The sequence below is a fragment of the Pseudonaja textilis genome, chromosome 1, assembly GCF_049901715.1.
Source record: "Pseudonaja textilis isolate UNSWEBS1 chromosome 1, rPseTex1.2, whole genome shotgun sequence".
In the NCBI taxonomy this organism is placed as follows: Eukaryota; Metazoa; Chordata; class Lepidosauria; order Squamata; family Elapidae; genus Pseudonaja; species Pseudonaja textilis.
The window spans coordinates 198,351,412-198,373,997 of record NC_141990.1 but is presented as its reverse complement, the minus strand read 5'-3'; the positions used below and the strand labels follow the sequence as shown (position 1 = coordinate 198,373,997).

The window sequence follows — 22,586 nt, the reverse complement described above, 5'->3', positions numbered from 1 at the left end:
AAGGTGGTTAGCTTCTATTAAGCATGGCTTTACATTTACAAAGTTGTTAAAATGCCACGTACATCACTTTGAAGGTCATACGTTTTCCTGGCATGGATGACGTCATTTTGATCTGGGAGGCATGTCCACTGGTGCAAATAATTACGGTAATCGATATCGCTGACCAGCTTCTGGCAATTCTTTGCCCCCAAGACTGACAGCATATCCACAGGACTGATGTACTTGGTCTTCAGCTTCTCAAAAACTTTCTTGTATTCCCTCTCACTCTGCATCTTGGCCACATTCATAGAATGCAACATTTTAGGATCATCTTCTATACTGCGAGCTCCAATGTGGTGACCGAGCTGTTTACGGTATGCCTCTTTGTATTTATACTGTACAGGAGAGAAAGAGAGAGAGGAAAAAAAACCTTTTATCTAGTTCCTCATATATCTAAATGTGCTAAACTGAAATCTTTTTTCAGTCAATTTGATCACGTGCTGAGTTTCAACATTACTGGGTAACATCCAGAGGTGTCTCTCAGCTGAAAGATCTGTATGTCAAGGCTCCAACTAATGAACCCAACCAAGTCTCACAACTCTGAGACTTGGCTCCTTCTTAAAGGTCTTATTTAATGAGTACATCATAGAGTATCACTATGCTAACCCAGTGCAGGTTAATAAGTAGATGCTTTTGAACTTTCCAGTCTAGGGATGAAAGAGTGGAACTGGCCCAAAATCACCCAGATGGTTTCTGTACCTAAAGGAGTATATGTATGGAGTGTGTTTAATCATCCTTGAGGGGAGATCTCAAATTTAGGGTGTTTCTTTGAATTCCAGTAACATTGCTAACATATTAAAGAGTTATGGGGGGAAATTTGGTTTGTTTATATGAAAAATTCTACTTTTATATATTTATCAAAACAGGATTTCCTTTTAGTCCATAGTAAATTTTTATTTACATTTCATATTCCCTAATTGCCTATTAGTTTTCAAAAATGAAAACTAAAGTGGACTTCATATTATTTATTTTAATGATGAAATTATTAATCTAAATAGTAAAACAGGTTAATATTTTTTCTTAGCAATAAAAGATATGTGAGATTAGTATTCATTTGTTTTCATTATTCAGTTGATACCGTTGCCTATCTCAAATACACGCCTTCTAAGTGAAGAATGATTTGAAACAGTATTAAGTTATAAGAAAGGGATTTAGAATTCCCTGCTTATGATTTTCAAAAAGGGTTAAAAATCACCAATTCATTTTCATTAATCAGATGAGCATTCAAAACTGAAAATGGTTAGTCCAGCAGGAAATTTAATACCTTTAAATTTAATACCTTTAATTAAAATGCTACCTTAAATTATTTTATGTAAATAGCAGATAATGATTATAGCATATATCACTCTCTATTGAAAAATCTCACAAGGACTAATTAGCAACTTAATTGATAAATGAGACTATATTAAAAAGCGGGGTATGTGGTGGTCATACATATAAACCAAGGATTGGCGCCATCATGCCGATGGGAGACAAAACTGAAACAAAGCCCCTGTGGAAATCAAAGACCAGTTATGATATGCAAGATATTCATTTACTTCTCCATCAAGAATCAGACTCTGAGTCCTTAGGAGTGGATGGATTGCTTTCAGAGGCCTTTAGAAAGTATGCTAGGGCCTCAGTTTATCCTTCCTCAGATACCAAATAAGAGAAAGATTTAACAAAAGACCGCATGCCATTTTTCCTTAAAACACATAACAGAATTCCTTACTTCACTGGCTATTTCTCTAGATGCTTTTGCTGCCTTGATCGGTATGGCATCAAGTGGAAGATCATAGCCTTTCCTTTTCAATTCTTCCAATCCTAATTTGTAGAGTTTCTAAGAAGAGAACCAATGAAAGTTAGGAGTTCAACACTCGGTGCAACACTAAATGTTTGCTTTTGCTTCTGTAATCAAACCAGTATCAAACTTACATCACTCAAGTTAACTAAGTTAATTCTGGACAACACAATCTCAGGAGTGTCAGGCATGATATGAATCTGAGTCTTATCTTTGTCCCAAGCTTCTCGGTAAAGTCTCTACAAAGCAAAAACAAAGACTGAATCAATATGTTTCAGTGATTTCAGTAATCAATATGTTTCAGTGTTTCAATAATTATATACAATATGACCTTTCCCAGCACAGTAAAATATGTACTCAGATGAGTTTTTTCTGAGCATGCAGAAGAAACAGTTATGAAAATGGTGCTAGAAGGTTCCTTCTTCATAACCTATCTACAAAGTGGAATGGTTAGCCAAAAGAGATTCTTTTGTTTCATCTTTAAATTAAGTAAAGTTCATTATATCCTCAAAGATGCTCATTTATATTATTTTTTAGAAGAAAACTGAAATCAAACTTACCAAAAAATATCATTTTTCTGAATAAATCCAATGAGCAACTTCATTCTTCCTACACTAAGTTTTATTTTTTAAATATATTTACCGTCATAAAATTTTATTCTTATTTACTTGGAAGCAAATTCTGTTGATCATGGGATCTTAACTGCAATTTATTAAAGAGAGCTACAGTTCTAAAAACAAATTTCTAAACTATCTTCAACTTACTTTTGAAGAAATATAGGTTCAAGGATGGAATCAAACAATTATGTTATATTGCGGAATCTACTCTCCCACTTTCAAGCTGTTTTTATGTGATTGACTGTCTCCCCACGCGGCAAAAACCCTCAAATTGAGAAGCACTCACATCACTTCTATGCTTTGAGTTTTCTTTTGCCAGAACAATTTCCATTGAATCAGGAATGCTTGTGAATTTAATTGTGTCTGGATGTTGACGATAAGTTCTTTCATTCAGAATCTCAGAAGCTTTCTTGTTCTTTTCCGACTCGAGAGATCCCAACGTATTCCATCCAATGCCTTTAAGCCATTCGAGATCAGATTTATATGCAAGCTGGCAGGGGAAAAAAGAAGCCACCATTCTATGTTACAAAATCTCTGAAGGTGTTTTGTTCCTTACTTACTGACCTAGAATTTTGTACATATTTTTGTCTTATCCAATGATGCCTCTTTGATTTAGGACTCTGTAATATATCTTGGTGGATTATGAATACAAGTGCAAAGTAGGATTTAAGGTTAGAAACGTATTTTTATGTCAGGCCACAAGAGATACAAGAACACTCCTTTATAATACAAAGAGTATAACAACAGAATATTGAAAACCAGACACTGTTTCCTCTTCCCTTCCTCTTAGTCCAACTTTTTAGTATATCCTGGGGTGTGTGTTTTTATACGTTCTTGCTTTCCTGTACTAGGCTCATATTTTACTAACGGATGCCATATATTTTCTTCAAAATGCCATCTCTGCATAGTTTTCTTTCATATTTTTTTTCCAGATTTAGATACTGAGAGCAATGGTTGAGAAGAAAAAGACAGACTTGGACTTTAAAAAAGAAATCCTTTGCAAGTTTTAGTTTAATCAAGGAAAAGAGAAGTTCAGGAAATTAAAAACAACAACACAACCTTACCAAGTTAATAGAGGAACAGGGAAATGTAAGTTGGCTATCAGAGTCTGCAATTACTCTAACTTACGGACACAAAGAATGCAGAAGAGTAATAAGAAAATAAAACATGCGTTTTCAGATCTCAGTAAGGAATGCAGAAGACAGAAGCAGGGTCATTAATTGGTAATAGGATAAATAATAGACAGGGAAAGACTTCCAGCCTACACAGTCAGTATAGTTTTATCAAATGAAGTAGTTGAAATATGCGGCTTACATCACTTTGTAGTTCATAGGCCTTCCTGGCATGGATGACATCATTTTGATCTGGGAGGCATGTCCACTGGTGCAAATAATTACGGTAATCAATATCGCTGACCAGCTTCTGGCAATTCTTTGCCCCCAAGACTGACAGCATATCCACAGGACTGATGTACTTGGTCTTCAGCTTCTCAAAAACTTTCTTGTATTCCCTCTCACTCTGCATCTTGGCCACATTCATAGAATGCAACATTTTAGGATCATCTTCTATACTGCGAGCTCCAATATGATGGCCGAGTTGCTTGCGATAACCTTCTTTGTACTTGTACTAAAATTTAAAAAAGAATAGAAAGATTGAGAAGAAGTCAACATCAGCAATAATTTGCAGGCCTAAATTTATTGGGTGTCAGATTTAGAAGTATATCTGTGATGACCCAGGGTATGGCACAAAGGCAACACAGTCACATCAGTAAGAAGAGTCCCTTTAGTACCTCGAATTTTGCTCCTAATGTCCAGGTTACGTTTGGCTGGAGAAAAAAACTCTCCCAAGAACAGTCTTTAAGTGGAGGAAATTCAATCCAAAAACAAAGTACATACAAACTGTAAATAAAAATCCACACAAACCACGCTGTTGTAATTAACTTGACAGGGCAGGAGAAGGAATTGCAGGCTCGAAAGGCCAGCAGAACACACACAGTTGGAAAGATGCCAGGAACCCAGATAACCCTCGACAATACCAGATAATTCATGATTTGCTCTCAACAGTTGGCTGTGTGCACTTTCCCTTTTTAAATACTGTGTTCCCAGCTGCAGCTAATGGAGGGAATCAGGGCCCTTTCTTCCCCCATAAGCCACGCAACTCATGTTGCTCCCTTCTCTGTTCCTCCCTGCGTGCCCTAGGATGAAGAGGGGGTGGGCCTGGGTCTTCCTCCAAATTTCCTCTGCCTTGTTCTACCTCTCCCCTGCTCTGCCCAGCCAGACTTTGCCTTTCCCCAGTTTCTTCCACAACCAACGGAGCCACACTCCCACTCCCTGTCAGCTGCTTGGCCTCCTCCTCAGAATCAGATTCTGACAGGGGCATGACAATATCTAACATGTTCACTGGGGTTACATATTTATGTACACAAACCGAGTAAGTCTCTACAGATTTCTGTATAATTTACTTGTAAAGAAATGGTCTGGACATAGCTCATTTTTTTTTAGTGCAAAGCTTTATCAAAGTTGAATCTTATAGGAAGGACAAAGTGTATATATATACATATACATATACATCATATACATATACATATACATATACATACATACATACATACATACATACATACATACATATATATATATATATATATATATATATATATATATATTCTTAAGTTTTCACAGGTACTTACATGTATGGCATTCAGCTTTGTTCGGATATTTTTCCACATCATTGTAGTCGTGGTTTTAAAGTTGTAGCAACGTTTCGGCAGAATCTCATCTGCCATCATCAAGCTTCTGTATTGAAGCTTGATGATGGCAGATGAGATTCTGCTGAAACGTTGCTACAACTTTAAAAGCACAACTACAATGATGTGGAAAAATATCCGAACAAAGCTGAATGCCATACATATGCATATATATATATCAATGTATATCAATATATTATAACTATAAAAGACTACAGGCCAGCCCCACCCCCTGAAAACTGGGTTCATCTACCCCTGCCTTAAATATAAAGATGTTTGGTTAAGACCCCAGGGCACATTAATAAAGTCTGTGTTTCAGTGACACAATGGAAAATCCCGCTCAAGGACCCACATGAGAGAAATACGGGTTTCTTACTTATTGGGCAGTGGAAATTAATAAACCCCAACATTAAAAAGAGTCATAGCCTAAGTGTTAGGAATGTAAGTTCACCTAACAGTTAGTTAGGTTGGAAAATATATAAACCAGGATAGACATTTTAAGACTGTCTCTTTAAGGGAATGCTAAAATTGTAATTGGGCATGGTTCCTCAAACACCCATAAGATGGAGTCAGAAACCTGGGTAGTCCTGTTCTGTTGTTGCTGAGAGTGTTGTCGTTCCTCCTATTGACTGTTGCTGATCGTTGAGGTAAGTCTGTTACTGAACTGTTTTTGATACTGGACTTTGTTATTTGGATTATCCCTGGACTGAAAACTGACTGCTTTAACTGTGAATGACTTGGACTGTTTTGTTGAACTTTGCTTACCCATTTTACTGGAAGTAAAAACCTACATTTTACTATAGAGTGTGGCTGTGTGCTGTGTGTGTGTTATTCTTCACTACTCTCACTACCTCTCCCTGTGTGTACTCATTCTCCTAACAGGGAATTACCTCAACACTAAGGTATGATATCAGAGAGAATTTACAAGATGACTTACATCACTAGCAATGTCTCTGGATGCTTTAGCTGCTTTCACTGACATGGCTTCGGTAGTGAGATCATAACCCTTCTTCAACATTTCTTCCAATCCAACTTTGTACAGTTTCTAGCATGAAAAAGTAGCATGGATTAAAAAGAAGGAAAGCAATTTGAATAAATTAAACATTTACAACCCACTCCTAAAATTTAAATACACCCCATATATGCTATTCCTCATGGAGAAATCTAATCTTGTGACAGCAATGGGAAAATCCCTAAGAAACCTGCCTATGAATGCCTTAGCTTTCCTCAAATATTGTCTGTTATTTGAGGAACATATTATCTTCAAATGTTTTTTTTAATTGAACAAAGTAATGTGACTTTTTTTTAAGATTCTGCAAACACCTGTCTAGTCCAGCATTCTGTTATCTCAGTAGTTGTGAAAGCCCTGCTAATGTTTAATAATATTAGTATAAGTCTTAGCTTTTTTCTCTTTCGTGTTTTTGCCTCACAAGAAATCTTTTGATTTGCTTCAAATCAGAGTTTCAAGAAACAGCAATGCCAAAAATTAACATTTTTGTTAATTTTTAACAAAGGAATCATTTCATTCGGGATAATATAACCAACATGATGAAGGCTAGTTACTAAAACACATGCTTGAATATTTTCTTACCTGGCTGTAATTAAACTTATTTGCTTTAGCCAGCATAATATCTGGTGTATCTGGCATGACATGAATCGTCGTCTTATCTTTCTCCCATGCATTTATGTATGCACGCTATTAGAGAAGAAAACAATAAAGATCCATAAATGCATTCATAGACAATAATGTTGGCATGTGGACAGTTCTACCAATATGCATATGCTGAGTTTGATTTTAAAATGAAATTCTAATATAAAATTGAAAGTGTGTGCAGGTACTCTGCAAAGGAAATATATTTATATGTCCTAGATGACCTATATTTAATAACGTGCTTGGGATGATCTTCTGGCCATAAATTAGCTTTTTTCTCTATACAACACCTCACAAATTTCATCTGCATAAACCCTTTTAGGGACACACAAAGTCCCTTTAAGTAACAAGTGAGAATGACAACATTAATTCAAAAATACCGCTAACATATACCACTAACAGATGCCATTAAGTTGAGAAATCAGCTAACAAATAATTATGTCCTATAAAATAAAAATCTGCTAGAAATTGTTCAGTGGTTTTTACAAAATCTCTACCACTCATAACATGCATCTACAATCTGCTGAGGCTCTTTTGCTTAAGTAATGCTAACCAGAGGGGTAAAGTGGGATGTGGCATATGCCATTATTTGCACTCAGAAAAGAAACAGTCACCTTATTCATAACATCAGCATTGTGCTTGGCGAGTTCCATATCCATTGAATCAGTCAGCTTCTTAAATGGGAAAGCACTTGGATGCTGGCGATATTTGGTATCACTAGCAATTTCAGTGGCTTTCTTGGACTTCTCAATATCCAATGACCCAGCAGGGCTCCAACCAAGACCTTTATACCATTCATTATAATCTTGCTTATATTCATGCTATAGGCAGAAAATAAAACACATTTATAGTTGCACAGCTCTTAACTATAATAATATATGGACATATCAACAAGAGGCATCCTATGATTAAATGAGGACACAATGAATTACAGTTTCAGTCACCCTTGAGGAAGAGATAATCCTCTTGTCTTTTGTTTGCTTTATTATTTAATCAATAAGTATTGCAAAATTGTAAAAAAAATGTTTGGTTTACTATTTAGTTAATAAACAAGTGTTTTCTTTTCTAAAGTACTGAACAACAGTGTCTCTCATATGATTTTTTAAAGAATGCTGCAGTAATAATTCTGACTCTATAAATTAGCAGATTTTATTTTTTTTTCTCAATTGTATCACACCATTGAGAAAGCATTTAATACATTTGTACATGGTATAGATCTTTCCTAAAAGTACATTTAATTAAGCTGCAACTTCATCTTTCCAAGAAATTATAGTTATACTATATCTATGAACCAGGAAACGCATCTAGTCCAGATAATTATTCCACTGAGTGGTATAAGACCAATATTGAATTCTTTGTCCCAATATCATTGCAGATTATCCTGATCAGTGCATACTTGAGGACCTCGTGGCAACCGACACAACACAGTTAATGTTGCCAGTTTCTGGGCAAGATCGGTTTAACTTGTACATATTTTAATCTTGCCTTTTATATTTTAAATTTTGTGTCATACAGTATGCCTTATTTCAATTGTTATGCTACTGACATAGAAAAACAAACATTGCAGATCTATACAATAATGCCTTTTAAAATACTTTCCTCCCCTTTCTCTGTCAGTTATATAACTATGATTTTGAAGGCTGGTGACTAACCTGCTGACTCTGCAGTTCTGCTGACTAATTTACTTGTTCTATTTTAATGCAAAACTACTGCTATGGACCCTGGCACATAGAACGCAGATGGATTTCAATCATTCAATCAGCACAATATCATTTTGTACACAGTTGGCAAAATATATTATTAGATTACTGACATTCAAAAAAAACCCTAAAATCTGCAGCAGTAGTCTCGATGGATTTTATTTTATTATTTTTTTTGAGATGGTGCAATGGGAATGACTAAAGAAAAGTTTTGGCTTATTATTCAGTATTAATTAACTATTAACTAATTTGGGCACTTTATGAAAAGATTCTCTGGAGAAAGCTGTAATGCTGGGAAAGGCGTAAGGAAAGGAAGAGAATAGCCAGCAACCAGGTAGATAGGCCTAATGGCAATGACTGCAACATTGGAAAATTTGAAAGAACAAGTTAGGAGTGGATTGTCATGGAGAAAATATATGTGATTACTAGGGGTCAACAATCACTTGATGGCACATAATCAATCAATCAAATGTGAAAGTTTGTATAAAAAGTGTTGGCTAACTATAGATTTCCTCCTTTTTTATGTGATCACATAGTGTGGATTACGTGGTCACAGAATGTGGATCAATACGTGGTACACTGTTCTTTTTTGCTAAGGATACTACAAATGGAATGATCTGTTCAGCAAGATATCTTGCCGAACTTAACAAGAACGTCCTTTATCTCACTTCACAAGATCCCGATGGATCTTGACAGACTAGAAAACTGGGCCGTATCTAACAAAATGAAATTCAATGTAGAGAAAAGTAAAGTTCTACATTTAGGCAAAATAAACCAAAAGTACCCATATAGACTGGGTGAAACCAGGCTCAATAGCAGTAACTGTGAGAGGGATCTTGGAGTCTTAGTGGACAACCAGCTAAATATGAGCCAGCAGTGTGCAGCCGCCACCAAAAAAGCTAATGCAATCCCAAGTTGTATTAACAGAGGGATACAATCAAGATCAAGGGAAGTACTAATACCACTCTATAAAGCCTTAGTAAGACCACACCTAGAGTACTGCATCCAGTTTTGGCCACCACATTATAAAAAAGATGTTGAGACTCTAGAAAAAGTACAGAGAAGAGCAACCAGGATGATTAGGGGACTGGAAGCTAAAACATACGATGAACGGTTGCAGGAACTGGGCATGGCTAGTCTAGTGAAGAGAAGGACAAGGGAAGACATGATAGCGGTCTTCCAATATTTGAGGGGCTGCCACAGAGAAGAAGGGGTCAATCTATTTTCTAAAGTGCCTGTAGGCCAGACAAGGAATAATGGATGGAAACTGAACAAGGAAAGATTTAACCTGGAAATAAGGAGAAACTTTCTGACAGTGAGAACAATCAACCAATGGAACAGCTTGACCTCGGAAGTTGTGGGAGCGCCATCACTTGAGACTTTCAAGAAGAGATTGGACTGCCATTTGTCAGAAATGGTGTAGGGTCTCCCGCTTGGGCGGGGGGTTGGACTAGATGACCTACAAGTTCCCTTCCCACTCTGATTATCTGTTATCTGTTAATATAAGTACAGATTTGCAATTACAAATGGAACACATTTTACAGTGGGTGGAGTTGAACCCAAACTGTTATAATGTGTTGATGATAGCTTACGTCTTCTCTATAATTATGCATTTTATACTAAAATGTATTGATAGTGTATTTGGTAATTTATCAAATTCATTTAGTTGAAATGTTTTTATTGACATCTGTAAAAATTGGGATTTCCCCTTTAACTATGTGGGAATAATTATTCCAAAGGAATTTTTTCCCCAGCTAAAAAAAATCAACATACGGTAAATTGTTAAAAATCCTGTTGAGTTTATGTATGTGGGAAAGAAGTATAATTCTGATTCTTAATCACTCAAGACATTTCTATCCTGGACAATTTTAACTGAATATTGCAAATAATCTGCTTATTTATATATATTAAATCCGTTTATTATAAAATATTGTTTACTAAAGCATTTTTATTTTTATTAATTTTTCACATTTTTGAACTGCCCATCTCCCCCAAAGATAAACAAACATAAAAAGCTAATATAAAAGCTTTCAACTAATAGTAAAAAAAAAAAAAAGAGATTGCAAGATCTTACATCACTTTGAACCCGGTTCATGTTTCTGGCCAGTTCTACATTTATGGCATCCGGCAGAAGGATATATTTATGGATGAGCCTTTTGTAATTGACATTGGTAATATTGTCTTGTGCTTCTTTGGCAGCCACAACGCTGACAGCATCAGCAGGCATGTTGTATCTCGTTTTGCTGCTTTCATAGGCTTTCTTGTACTCGCGATCTGACTGCATCTTGGCCACTTGCATGTAATGGACAAGCTTGGGGTCATCTTGGAGGCTGCGGAAGCCAACAAGCTTACCCTTGTCCTGTTCATAACCTAATTTATATTTGTACTGCAGAGAAAACAGAAAGTGAAATGTAAGCTTGAGAAGGCCAATACTAAATTGTAACTTTATCATACGGTAATAAAATGAAAATGAGTATAGGTACGGATTGAACAGATTGTTAAATTGGTTCCAAAGGTGCCTTTTTGTTCACCGGGGCCTTCTGTAACATTTCTTCAGCAGGAGAAAAAGCCAACAACATTGACTGCAAACTTACATCACTGGCAATCTCCCGAGAAGCTTTAGCAGCTTTAATAGGGATTGCATCACTTCTGAGGTCATAGCCTTTCTTCTTAACTTCTTCCAGAGAATGTTTATATATTTTCTAGGTGGAAAAAGAAACCAAAATATTTTAAAAAATACTCAGTACAGAGACAGAAATTAATGCTTTATAAGGTGTGATTATTTCTTAGCACCCTGAAAACTTAGGAAGATCCAGAAGAAAAAGTAAATTTGATTTAGTAGAATTAAAACCGAAGCACATTTAAATGAATGTAGTGCAATGATTCTTCCAGTTAAAAGTTATGATTCTTTGTTCTGAGAGCCATCCTGAATCTTTCAAAAAGCACAATAGGCTTTAAAGTCTACCCTGCTAATTTATATTCGAGGAATTATTGAGTCTATCATCTGCACCTCTATAACTGTCTGGTTTGGTTCTGCAACCCAACAAGAGAGACACAGACTTCAGAGGATAATTAGGACCGCGGAAAAAACAATTACTACCCACCAGTCTTCAACTGAGGATCTGTATACTGCACTAGTCAAAAAGAGGGCGGTGAAAATATTTACAGACCCCTCACATCCTGGACATAAACTGTTTCAACTCCTTCCCTCAACACGACGCTATAGAGCACTGCACAACAGAACAACTAGACATAAGGACAGCTTTTTCCCAAAAGCCATCACTCTGATAATCAAATAATCCCCTCAACACTGTCCAACTATTTACAAAGTCTGCACTACTATTACTATTAATCTTCTCATCACTCCTTATCATCCATTCCCTCCCACTTGTGACTGTATGACTGTAACTTTGTTGCTTGTATCCTTACAATTTATATTGACTGTTTCTTAGTATGATTTTATTGCTGATTTGTACCCTATGACTATAGGGTACAGGTGTTTTATCTTATAATTCTTCATGAATGTATTTTTTCATGTACATTGAGAGCCTATGCACCAAAATAAATACCTTGTGTGTCTAATCACACTTGGCCAATAAATAAATAATTCATTCATTCATATGTTGATCAATGCCAGATTACAAACCTACACTAGGGCCCTTTTTACAAACAAGCCACACAATCTGCAGTCGGTGCCATGTCCCCATATGGTTATATGATGCTGTGGACTTGGTTAATTAACATATATAACTATTCTTAGCACCCAAAAGAGCAGTGACAGCTTTAAAGCAATTCTACTGGAACTCTAGAGAGGCAGTTTTACACTGAAACTTAGTCTGCTTAAGGGATCCCAAGATTTTCTCTTCCTTCTTGTAGTTGAGCTGCTAAGGTATCTGTGACCACAATTCCCCCTCCGCTTCCAAGGCATTCCAGTGGGGCAGGTTTGCCATTTCCTTCAACAATCACACCACCGACAGGTTGTCGTGGTTTTTTTTTCCCTCCCTTTTTGCAAAGACAGCTAAGAAAGAATCTGAGTAAATCAGAGTAGGATGCAAAACTATTGCCAAAGTTCCCCAGGGCACTATGGTGTCTGGCTAGAAAAAGACCGATTTTAATTACACCTACCTAGCAAAGGAACATTTCAGCAAATGAACACTGGTTTTGGAAAGCTTTCACAAGCATTTTTAATACAGTGCCAAGATAATTCTCAAGTTTCTATTCAAGTTTTGGTGAATAGTGATTTTGATTTTTTTTTTTCTTCTTTAAGTTGTATTTTTTTCCTGTTTCTTTATTGACTTGGTATGGTGGTTTTTTTTTTAAATTTGAGAACAATTATTTAGAAAGGTGGTGTATGAAAAGCTACACAAACAAATAATTCTGCTACTTAGAGTTTTCAATGAACAATAATGCAGGATTTGACTCAAAGGCTAGCTTTTCTGCTAGGCCATGTGCCTAACTTGTTTGACAAATAATGTAACATGTAGTTTTGCTGATTCACTAGTACTAGCACTAAGCAAAACATAGTTCTTCATCAACCTGCATACTTACATCACTGATGTTATATGCATTGACTTTTGCCAAAAGAATCTCAGGAATATCTGGTGTGATATGAATCTGCGTCTTTGCTGCTTCCCAATCCTTTTTGTAAAGGTGCTGAAATAAAATGAAGGGAACATGCATCATTGAAAAATAACTTTGAAATAAACCTAAAAAAAAACACAGCTAAAAAAATACACACCATAATAAAAGCAATACCATAATTAAATTTTATTTTATATCAATCCTTTGATGATTGAAAAATATTTCACCAGTCCATTTTACTAGACAATGGAATTATTTGATTAATTTGACTGAACCATGCTGTCATGCCCCTGTTGGAGTCAGAATCTGCGGGGGAAGATGAGCTGGAACAAGAGCCAACAGAGATCAAGAGGGCAGCTCCATTGGCTTGGAGGAAACTGGGGAAGGGCAGAGCCAGGCCAGGCAGGGCTTTTCAGGATTAGAAAGGCTTGTAGACAGGGAGGAGCAGGAGAGACAGAGTTCAGGTGATGAGCAAGGACCACCCCCTTCTGATCCTAGAGCACGGAGAGAAGAGAGAAGACGAGAACACCGACTGAGCTGGCTACAAGGGAGGAGAGTGCCCTGTCCCCACTTCAAAGGCACACCTGGGGACTAAGATGTAAGGAGGTGCCAGTGGGAGGGGCATTTGTTGGGAACAAGCGTTGAATCTGTGGAGCCTTTTGTGTACTTGCCGACACCTGGAGATTATTGTACTCTGACTTGTGGAGCTTCCCCAGTCTGCCTGCTTCACTGAATTTCTTGTTCTGGTTACTATTTGGCTAACCAGGCTTACTGGACTGCTGGCCCTGGTTACTGTTTGGCTAACCTAGCTTACTGGACTACTCACAGCCAGAGGCTGCTGAAGGTGCATGTGAAAGCTTTGCTCCAGGACTTGTAGTAAACGTGGAAACGTTTGGGGGTAAAGTTGGGACAATAAAGGGGAGTTAGACCTGAACTTTGGTTGTGTTGCTTTCGTGCCACACTCTGGGTCATCACACATGCTTAATCAGCCCAATACAGAATGAACCAAGTATGAATTTTAGCTTATGTAGAATTATTCAAACAAGAATATTCATGGGCTGATGACAATTTGCTAGTAGAGGTAGATCTCAACTTACGACCATAATTGAGCCCACATTTTTTATTGCTAAGTGAAATATTTGTTAAATGAGTTTTGTCCCTCATTTTGCAACTTTTCTTGCCACAGTTGTTAAGTAAATCACTACAGTTAGTAAATTTGTAACATAACTGTTAAGTGAAACTGGTTTTCCCATTGATATTGCTTGTCAGAAGGTCACAAAAGGTGATCATGTGACCCAAGCTACAGCAACTGTCATAAATATGAGTCAGTTGCCAAGCCTCTGAATTTTGCTCAAATGACCATGGGAACACTGCAACCGTCGTAAGTGTGAAAAATGGTTATAAGTCACTTTTTTCAGTGGCATTGTAACCTTGAACAGTCACTAAATGATACTAGCAAATTAGCATAGTTAAATTTGTTTAGCTACACTCATTTTTTAAGAAATAAAATCAAACAGAAAGATCCTTTGGCTCCCCTGGTAATTAATAATGGTTCCTTTTGTTCTGTGAAATAATTTGGAATAATTAGTCTAAATACTAAAGACTCTTAGGCCAGAAAGTAACCCTTTTTGAAAAGGGTTTGTGTCATGGGATTGTGAAAGACTTCATGTGCATTTGCATGTTGGTCATACAATAATATAAAAGAAAATTTACCCCTTTCATTGGGAGAAAAACAAACATGTAAATATCACCCTAAATTACATCTTTTAAAAGCCAGTTACATCATAGCAATTAGAAAATATTAGCAAATAGAAATCTATTCACCACTTCATCCTAAGTATACTAGTAAATAATATGATTACATCTCAAAGAAATGAAATCGATGATACTTGTTAACCTAGAAATATTATACAATCCATAATCAAACCTATGAATTAGAAATATATATGTGACCAATGTATACAGCTATTGGCAAGTTGTCTCCTGAATTAATTGTCCTCACAGTAACTTTCTTAATACTGTAGAAAAAATAATATACATTTCTGAAGAGCTAGATATCTATCCACTGAATCAACAAACAAGTTAATTTGTGCCTAATCTTTTTTATTATATTCTTACAGATTTGTTCAATGACTTTGGGCAAGGATATTTCTATGTCTCACTTCATATTTTAGTTATTTGTTTTTGTGATGAATCATATTTCCTGACAGTAGATATTTGATTTATATGATTATAAGCCCACCCAAATCTTAGTAAGTAAGCAAGTAGATAAATAAATATTCCTTGGCTTACATCATCCATTATTTTTGCATTACTTGTTGCCAGAACCATTGGCATAGAATCCATTAGAATAGAATATTTCAGTTTGTCTGGATGTTGTCTGTACTTCTTCTCACTGACAATCTCCATGGCTTTCCTATTCTTTTCAGATTCTAGAGATCCTAGTGGTATCCATCCAATCCCTTTCATGAATTCATCATAGTCTGCTTTGTACTGATTCTGGAAAACAAAATGAAAGGAAAGTTTATACAAAATATTTGGAAAAACAACTTTCTATATTTGAAACAAAAAGACTGAACTTCTGAGCATAGTTTAGTGTGCGGTCTCGATTATAAATGACATTAGAAAAGACCAAAAAGGAAGCATGTTTCGACACACAAATGAAAAATATACATGTCATTGTTGTGATCCTGCATTGTTTCATCATTGTGAAACTGTGCACTAATTTGAGCGGGTCTGTTTATTATTTTATCCTGTGATTTTGCATGCTATCTGCATTACAGTTTTATTATTAGTTTGATACACCAAATTTGTGGTAGGAATTCCAAGTAGCAGGACTTCCTCTTCAAGTTTCTCTCCATAGCAATGTTGTGAGAGAGAACTGGCATTTACAGTCAACTCACCAGCTGAGTTTGGGATAGACATATAAATCTGCCCCATGAGCTAGAGGTAGACCATGGCTTAATCTGCTGTTAACTATGACTACCACTCTGGTATTCTAACATTTAATATAAACAGCCGCTCCATAAAATCACCCATATATTAAATTAATAATGTTTTCTATAGTGTCAATTTACTTCTCAGTAAACCCTTTTCAAATCTTCTCTAGATTTACAGAGGGAAGAAGAGCTTTGTCTATTTCCATCATGTAAATGGAAGTTTGATAGCAGCACATTGCATATTTTCTATGACCTGCTTTTTCAGGGAAAAAGCTAAATGCCACTTGCAGTGAAAAAACAGTTGTGATATATCTTCCAAATGTTCTCTCCCAATTGCAAAGTTACAAAGACTTCACTTCTCTAACTTTGTCATTCAAGCAGTTTTATATATATATTTTAAAAATCCTTACGTCACTCTGGATCTGCATCATATTTTTGGCCAATTCAAGGTTCATTGAATCGGGCAAAGCGCTGTAAGTGTGGATAATATTCCGGTAGTTGGTATCAGTGGCCACTTCCTGTGCTTTCTTGGCTGCCACAACACTGAACATGTCGACAGGAATGTGGAACCGGGTCTTTGATTTTTCATAGTCCTTTTTATATTCGCGCTCAGATTGCATCTTGGCAACTTCCATATAGTGCACAAGCTTAGGGTCATCTTTTACGTTACGGAAGCCGATCTGCCTTCCTTTTGATTGTTCGAAGGCCAATTTGTATTTGTACTATAAGCCGTATAGAATAACGAAACAACACACACACACAAAGATATTTAGTTATGTTATTCATTGACAGTGACTGATAAAAAAATTGATATATGTTACTATATATCGAGTATATAAAATGTAACATTTCCTATCACCCAAATCTATTGATTTTATAATTACAATTCAACAGGAATTGCTTGGACTTTTCTAAATATTTCTGGATCTGTAAAAATACCAGAATGTTACAGGCACAGAAATATTTGCTTTTTTCAACCGGCAAAACAAAAAGCCAACACCAATCAGAATTTGCTCTTCTTGGTAATAGATGGACAATGCTTGCCTGCATCCCACTTGCCCCAGTTTTGCACAACAAACCATTGCCCTGTATAAATAGAGTAAATGATGAGAGTTTTATAAGCTTGTGATGTTGATTAATCATCACACAACTTGCACAGTGACTCCTTTATCCACTCTCAACATCCAGCCACCACACCTGGGTGACTGCACACCCATTGGAGACCCAAATTAAATATAAGCATATCTGCATTACCACCTGGAAATCACCTAGGTCACCATAGGTTTGGTGTAATATAGCATTAATTAGCCTTTTAATAGAATTAAATCCCATTAAGCCCTTTCAAATTAATAATATTGATTAGGCTGCAATCTAACTCATGGGTTACATTGTAACCTAATATTTGGGAGGAATGGAATAAATACTATCTTTATCCACTAGCAAGATAGAAGTTTGTACCAATTATCTTTCAATATTTCCCTCTGGTAAATTCCCTAGAGATCGTAAAAGACTTGTTGACAAGGACAGAATTAATGAGGCAATCAACAAAGAACTATACTGGGATATAATTCTTTACTGGCAAGTATAGAAAGACACTGATCTAGAGAGGTGGGTGGAGGAAGGGAGAGGGAGGGAGGGGGGGAGGGAGGGAGAGACATGATAGATAAAATATACTAAACATATTCCACCAGGAGCATGTTTGAGCAAGTAACAAGATATCCACAAAACCTATGAAGCCCTTAAAATTTTTAGGAAACAAATTCCATAGATTTGCCAGAGCAAATTCATACTTCAGGCAACTTAAATAATTCAGACTAATATGGCTGTATACATTCAATATCAGACAGCAAATGAAATTGTCAGATTAAGGATAAAAATACATTTTCCAATAATAAGGCAATATAAAAATTAAACTTACATCACTTGCAATATCCCTGGAAGTTTTAGCTGCTTTTATGGACAGAGCATCTGGTCGTAGATCATAGCCTTTCTTCTTCTCCTCTTCCCAGCCAGACCTATATATTTTCTGTTCCACAACAGAAGGAAACACAGGCAGATGTTTAGAACTATTTTTTTCAAGGAAAAAATAGAATGATGGTTATATACTTTAATATGACCCATATTAATGTACTGATACGTAAGTCCAATCCTATACTTAGCTTACATCACTCATGGTGATTTGGTTGGCTCTGGACAGAAGTATTTCTGGTGTATCAGGCATTACGTGAATATCAGTCTTGTCTTTGTTCCATTTTTCTACATACCGCCTCTGCAGTTAAAATAAAAAGTTGTAAAGAAATCACATTGTTGCATGTTGCCAAGTTATTTGCTTGCACATTTTGTGCCACTAAGACACTCCCTCTCACTAGGCAAAATAAAACTAAATCTGTAATGATAAACCTTTTATTATTGCTTTTGCTTCCTAAACTAGAAATATACAATATTTTCTTTTTTTTAAAAAAAACAAACTAAATATTAATTTAATTGTTAATTTCTTGATTTCACAAAGAAGCTGTACAAACTCAAAATAACAGTATATAAAATTAGATTTTTTTTATAACTCAACCCTAACTGTTTGTTGAATTTCTAAATAAATGTAAAATGGACACTATTGCTATAGTATATACAGTATTACCACTTACTACAACAAACAGTCATGTCATTTTCTCCTGTATGGTTATTTTAATATATCTATTTTAGTAATTTACCTACAGTATTGAGGATCCAATTTTTGTACAATTAATATGATAAGAATTAAGAAGACATTTTCCCCCTTTCAATTGACCTTTTATTCTATTTATTCATTGCCAAGCTTCTAGAGGCAGGTCTCAGCTTAAAAGAAAACCCAGGACATAAGAACAAGTAATATTAGAAAGAAGCCATATCCAAAACAATTTTGGCCACTAGAGTTAATCAAGATATAGCCCTATTTATAGAGAAATTTCTCAGTGTAATTAATGGATTATGCAGGCTCTTTTTTTCAAGCAGGTTGGTTTGTGTTCCATCTGGATTTTTTGCCATGGTTCTTAAAAAGCCATATTGATTCTTGTTTTGTGCACATAGCTTATTGATCCCTGATTTGGATCAAAACTCCTTTCAATCCAGTTTACCATCATCCAAAACTTTTAAGAAAATTAAAATGCAAATTACAAAGGCCATAATCATTCTCCATGCAGGTAACTTCTACATTAATTTGATATTTGGTCATCTTGAACAATTTACCAGAGACAGATCTCATTAAGACACCTTATGATAGCAAATTTATGAATATGCACTGTGTGAAGAACTACTTTCTTTTATTATTGGCTAATTAGTCATTCAATAAGCCATAACTACAACTAATGAGCCATTGAAGCAGTAGAACTTCTAATAAATGCTTTTTACTAAGAATGAAGCACATCTTTACTGGGTCATTTGACTATAGTCTCTAAATTAAATTTGTCCCTGAAAAAATGTTCCTAGGACCATTTTGTTTTTCCTTACCTTATCCATGTTATGGGCATTTTGTTTAGCCAACACCTGTTCCATAGCATCCATGTCAATGGTATACTTCAGTTTGTCTGGATGCTGACGATATTTATTTTCACTGAGAATATGAGTGGCATTCTTTGCATTTTCCACTTCCAGAGATTGAATTGGCACCCAGCCTACTCCCTTCAGCCAGCTATTAAAGTCGGTTTTGTAAAGATTCTGAGGGGGGGGGGAGGGGCAAGCAAGGAGAAGAAATAACTTGATATGAATCAAAAATATTCATAATATTCCAAAATAATCGTAATTGTAGCATGGCCTAATGCTTTATTCCATCAAAATGCACACTGAAATGGTAGCTTTTGACTGAAAACCTTCTCTCCAGTTAAAGGAGAACAAGTCTATGTAAGTATCTAAGTCTATGTTCTTCCAATAAGAATGTGATGTATTTCACATTCTTCCAGTACTAAATGTCTCTGTGATTTATTAAAACCCGGTTCATACCACAATTAATTGTGGTCATATGAAAAACTTTACACTTCCAGTTAATAGACTGGAACATATCTGGAAATAAAAGCAATCTTATGTCAGCAATCTTATTTAAATTGTACTAATTGTATTTTTTCTTTTTAATAGTAATTTTATTAAAGATTATAACAGTAAAAACTAATGCAAACTAAAAGAATAAAAATTAAAAGGGAAAGGAAGAAACAAAAACATAGGAAGAAAAAGGAAATATATAAAGAAGTGTCTTCCCCATTCATTAGAAGTACAAACAATTTTAACAACATCATCTCTAAAATACAACAAATTATCTCTTCTCATATCTTATATAAACAAATCCTTAAAGGCTCATCACTTCAGTCCTAATGTTAGCAAAAGTCCAGTAAGGGAAACCTTAGGTAATAACATGTCTATTTTAACCTTAATTAAATAAATATTCTTTATATTCCTTCTGTTTACTGCTAACAATCTTGATCTTCAAACAATGTTGTTGGACTTGGTTTCTTTTCATTTTTTCTGTCTCACAAAATTCTTTAAAACTTTAAAAAGTATTTTTGTAAATCTAATACAGGAAAATTATCCAGATCACTATGTTGGTCTGTTATTTGTATATCCCTTTTATTTTATTTTTTATTAATTTTTATTAAACAATTTTTCTCATATACAACATCATTTCCATTCATTGCAATGCTTCCATGATGGCATACATACTTCTGCATAAATCTTAACTATCTGTACATTTATCTATATTTTTATATATTAATTGTATTTTTAAAAAAGCTGTCCTGGCTTTCTCCAAGTTATTATTTAATCATAGGCACAATAGTGTTAATAATTACATACATCACTCTGAATCTGCATCCTGTTTCTTGACAATTCCATACTCATGGCATCAGGAAGAAGAGTGTAATGGTGCAGAGGTTGTTTGTAGTTTGTGTCAGTCACAACTTCTTGGGCTTTCTTAGCGGCCACTACACTGAACATGTCTAGAGGTAAATTATATTTAGTTTTGCCGCTTTCGTAGCCTTTCTTGTATTCACGTTCTGATTGTAGTTTTGCCACATTCATATAATGAACCAATTTAGGATCATCTTGCAGGCTAAGGAAGCCAATTTGCTTTCCTTTTTCTTTCTCATAGGATTCCTTGTATTTGTACTAGGGAAAATCAAAATGAAGACGTTTAAGCCATTGCAAAACGAGTGGTATCACTCTCTGTGATAGAGAGTATCTCAATGCTGGGTATTTATTTCTACCCTACTCTATCTCCAAACCCTGCTGTTTAAAATTTTTGAAAGTGTCTTAAAAGATTTTATTAGGACTAACTTACATCACTGGCAATGTGGCGTGAAGCTTTTGCGGCAACAATAGGAATAGCATCTGCTTTCATGTCATAGCCTTCAGCAAGCCGCCTCTTCCAGCCTGCTTTGTAGAAATTCTTAAAGAGAAGAAATCATTTTTCTTAAAGCCTCTAGTTAAGTTCTAGCAGTGAAGGTCCATGAATATTCTTATATTAACATGAAAGGTTTTTTTTAAGTGAGAGCTACAATTAGAATGAAGATAATTTATACCCATTCTAATGAACAAAACCCTCTTTTTTTACATGTGGCTTAAAAAATGAAATGCAAAATCCAAGAATAAAATGAATCACTATTTTTGGTTTTCTATAGATGAAGGTCTTACATCAGTTTATGAATTCATTTAGACATCAAAGAAACTGTCAAGTACTTACATCACTTATATTGTAGGCATTGACTTTTGCTTGAATAAATGCAGGTACATCTGGATCCAAATGATACTTGTGCTTCACTTTCTCACCTTCTATCTTATAGTTTATCTGAAAGAAAAAAAAACAATTTATGCAGCAGGTACAAGTTTTAATTTAAAATTATGTTGCTCAAACTAGTATCTTCCAGGTATATTTGGACTTTTACTCCTAAAATTCATAATCACTACAGTCAAATGCAATACAGTCTGGAAATTCTGGAAACCATAATCCCATCATATTTTAAAGAATTGAAAAGCCTCCTTTAGAATGGAAATTTGTACCCAGAGTACATAGGAAAACAAATCCAATTTAGGCCCGTATAGCTGGGGATTTGCAAAACTCAAAAGTTATATGAAAGAGCCTCTGCAGGAATTTCTTAGATAAAGCCAAAACTTTGAACCAGCCCAAGACCGCTTATAAATATTTTAGAATTCCATAGCACTTTTAAGACAATAACTTAAAAGAAGGAAATGATGCCCTTTGGGGTTGAACTTACATCACTCAGCTGTTTGGTATTGTGATGAGCCAAAACCATTGGCATAGCATCCATCAAACTTGAAAACTTGAATTGGTCTGGGTGCTGGCGATATTTAGATTCACATATTGCATCGCCAGCTTTTCTAACTTTTTCCATATCTAGGGAGCCCAAGGGACTCCATCCCACACCTTTCAACCAGTTGTTGTAGTCATCTTTGTAAGCAATCTGAGGAAAACCAAAAGGAGACTCAAAGCTCTGGAAGCATGGGGAAAGCCTTTCAAAGGATCAAGAAGTACATACAGTAGTTCCCAAGATAAA

General features: G+C 35.5%; 1 protein-coding gene across 50 annotated transcripts in view; it reads right to left on the bottom strand.

Annotated features, from left to right (window-relative positions):
- The window catches only part of NEB (nebulin), a 210,313-nt gene that overhangs the window by 127,508 nt on the left and 60,219 nt on the right, over nt 1-22,586 (bottom strand). For all 50 annotated transcript variants that reach the window (XM_087920214.1, XM_087920218.1, XM_087920215.1 and 47 more), the window contains exons 52-71: nt 22,287-22,493; nt 21,755-21,859; nt 21,353-21,460; nt 20,869-21,180; nt 19,537-19,743; nt 18,218-18,322; nt 17,972-18,079; nt 16,464-16,775; nt 15,407-15,613; nt 13,082-13,186; nt 11,128-11,235; nt 10,608-10,919; nt 7,448-7,654; nt 6,774-6,878; nt 6,120-6,227; nt 3,751-4,062; nt 2,723-2,926; nt 1,954-2,058; nt 1,751-1,858; nt 63-374 (exon numbers count right to left, since the gene is read on the bottom strand). In XM_087920214.1, coding sequence (XP_087776340.1) covers nt 63-374; nt 1,751-1,858; nt 1,954-2,058; nt 2,723-2,926; nt 3,751-4,062; nt 6,120-6,227; nt 6,774-6,878; nt 7,448-7,654; nt 10,608-10,919; nt 11,128-11,235; nt 13,082-13,186; nt 15,407-15,613; nt 16,464-16,775; nt 17,972-18,079; nt 18,218-18,322; nt 19,537-19,743; nt 20,869-21,180; nt 21,353-21,460; nt 21,755-21,859; nt 22,287-22,493 — 3,657 coding nt within the window. The remainder of the gene's footprint in view (nt 1-62; nt 375-1,750; nt 1,859-1,953; nt 2,059-2,722; nt 2,927-3,750; nt 4,063-6,119; nt 6,228-6,773; nt 6,879-7,447; nt 7,655-10,607; nt 10,920-11,127; nt 11,236-13,081; nt 13,187-15,406; nt 15,614-16,463; nt 16,776-17,971; nt 18,080-18,217; nt 18,323-19,536; nt 19,744-20,868; nt 21,181-21,352; nt 21,461-21,754; nt 21,860-22,286; nt 22,494-22,586) is intronic.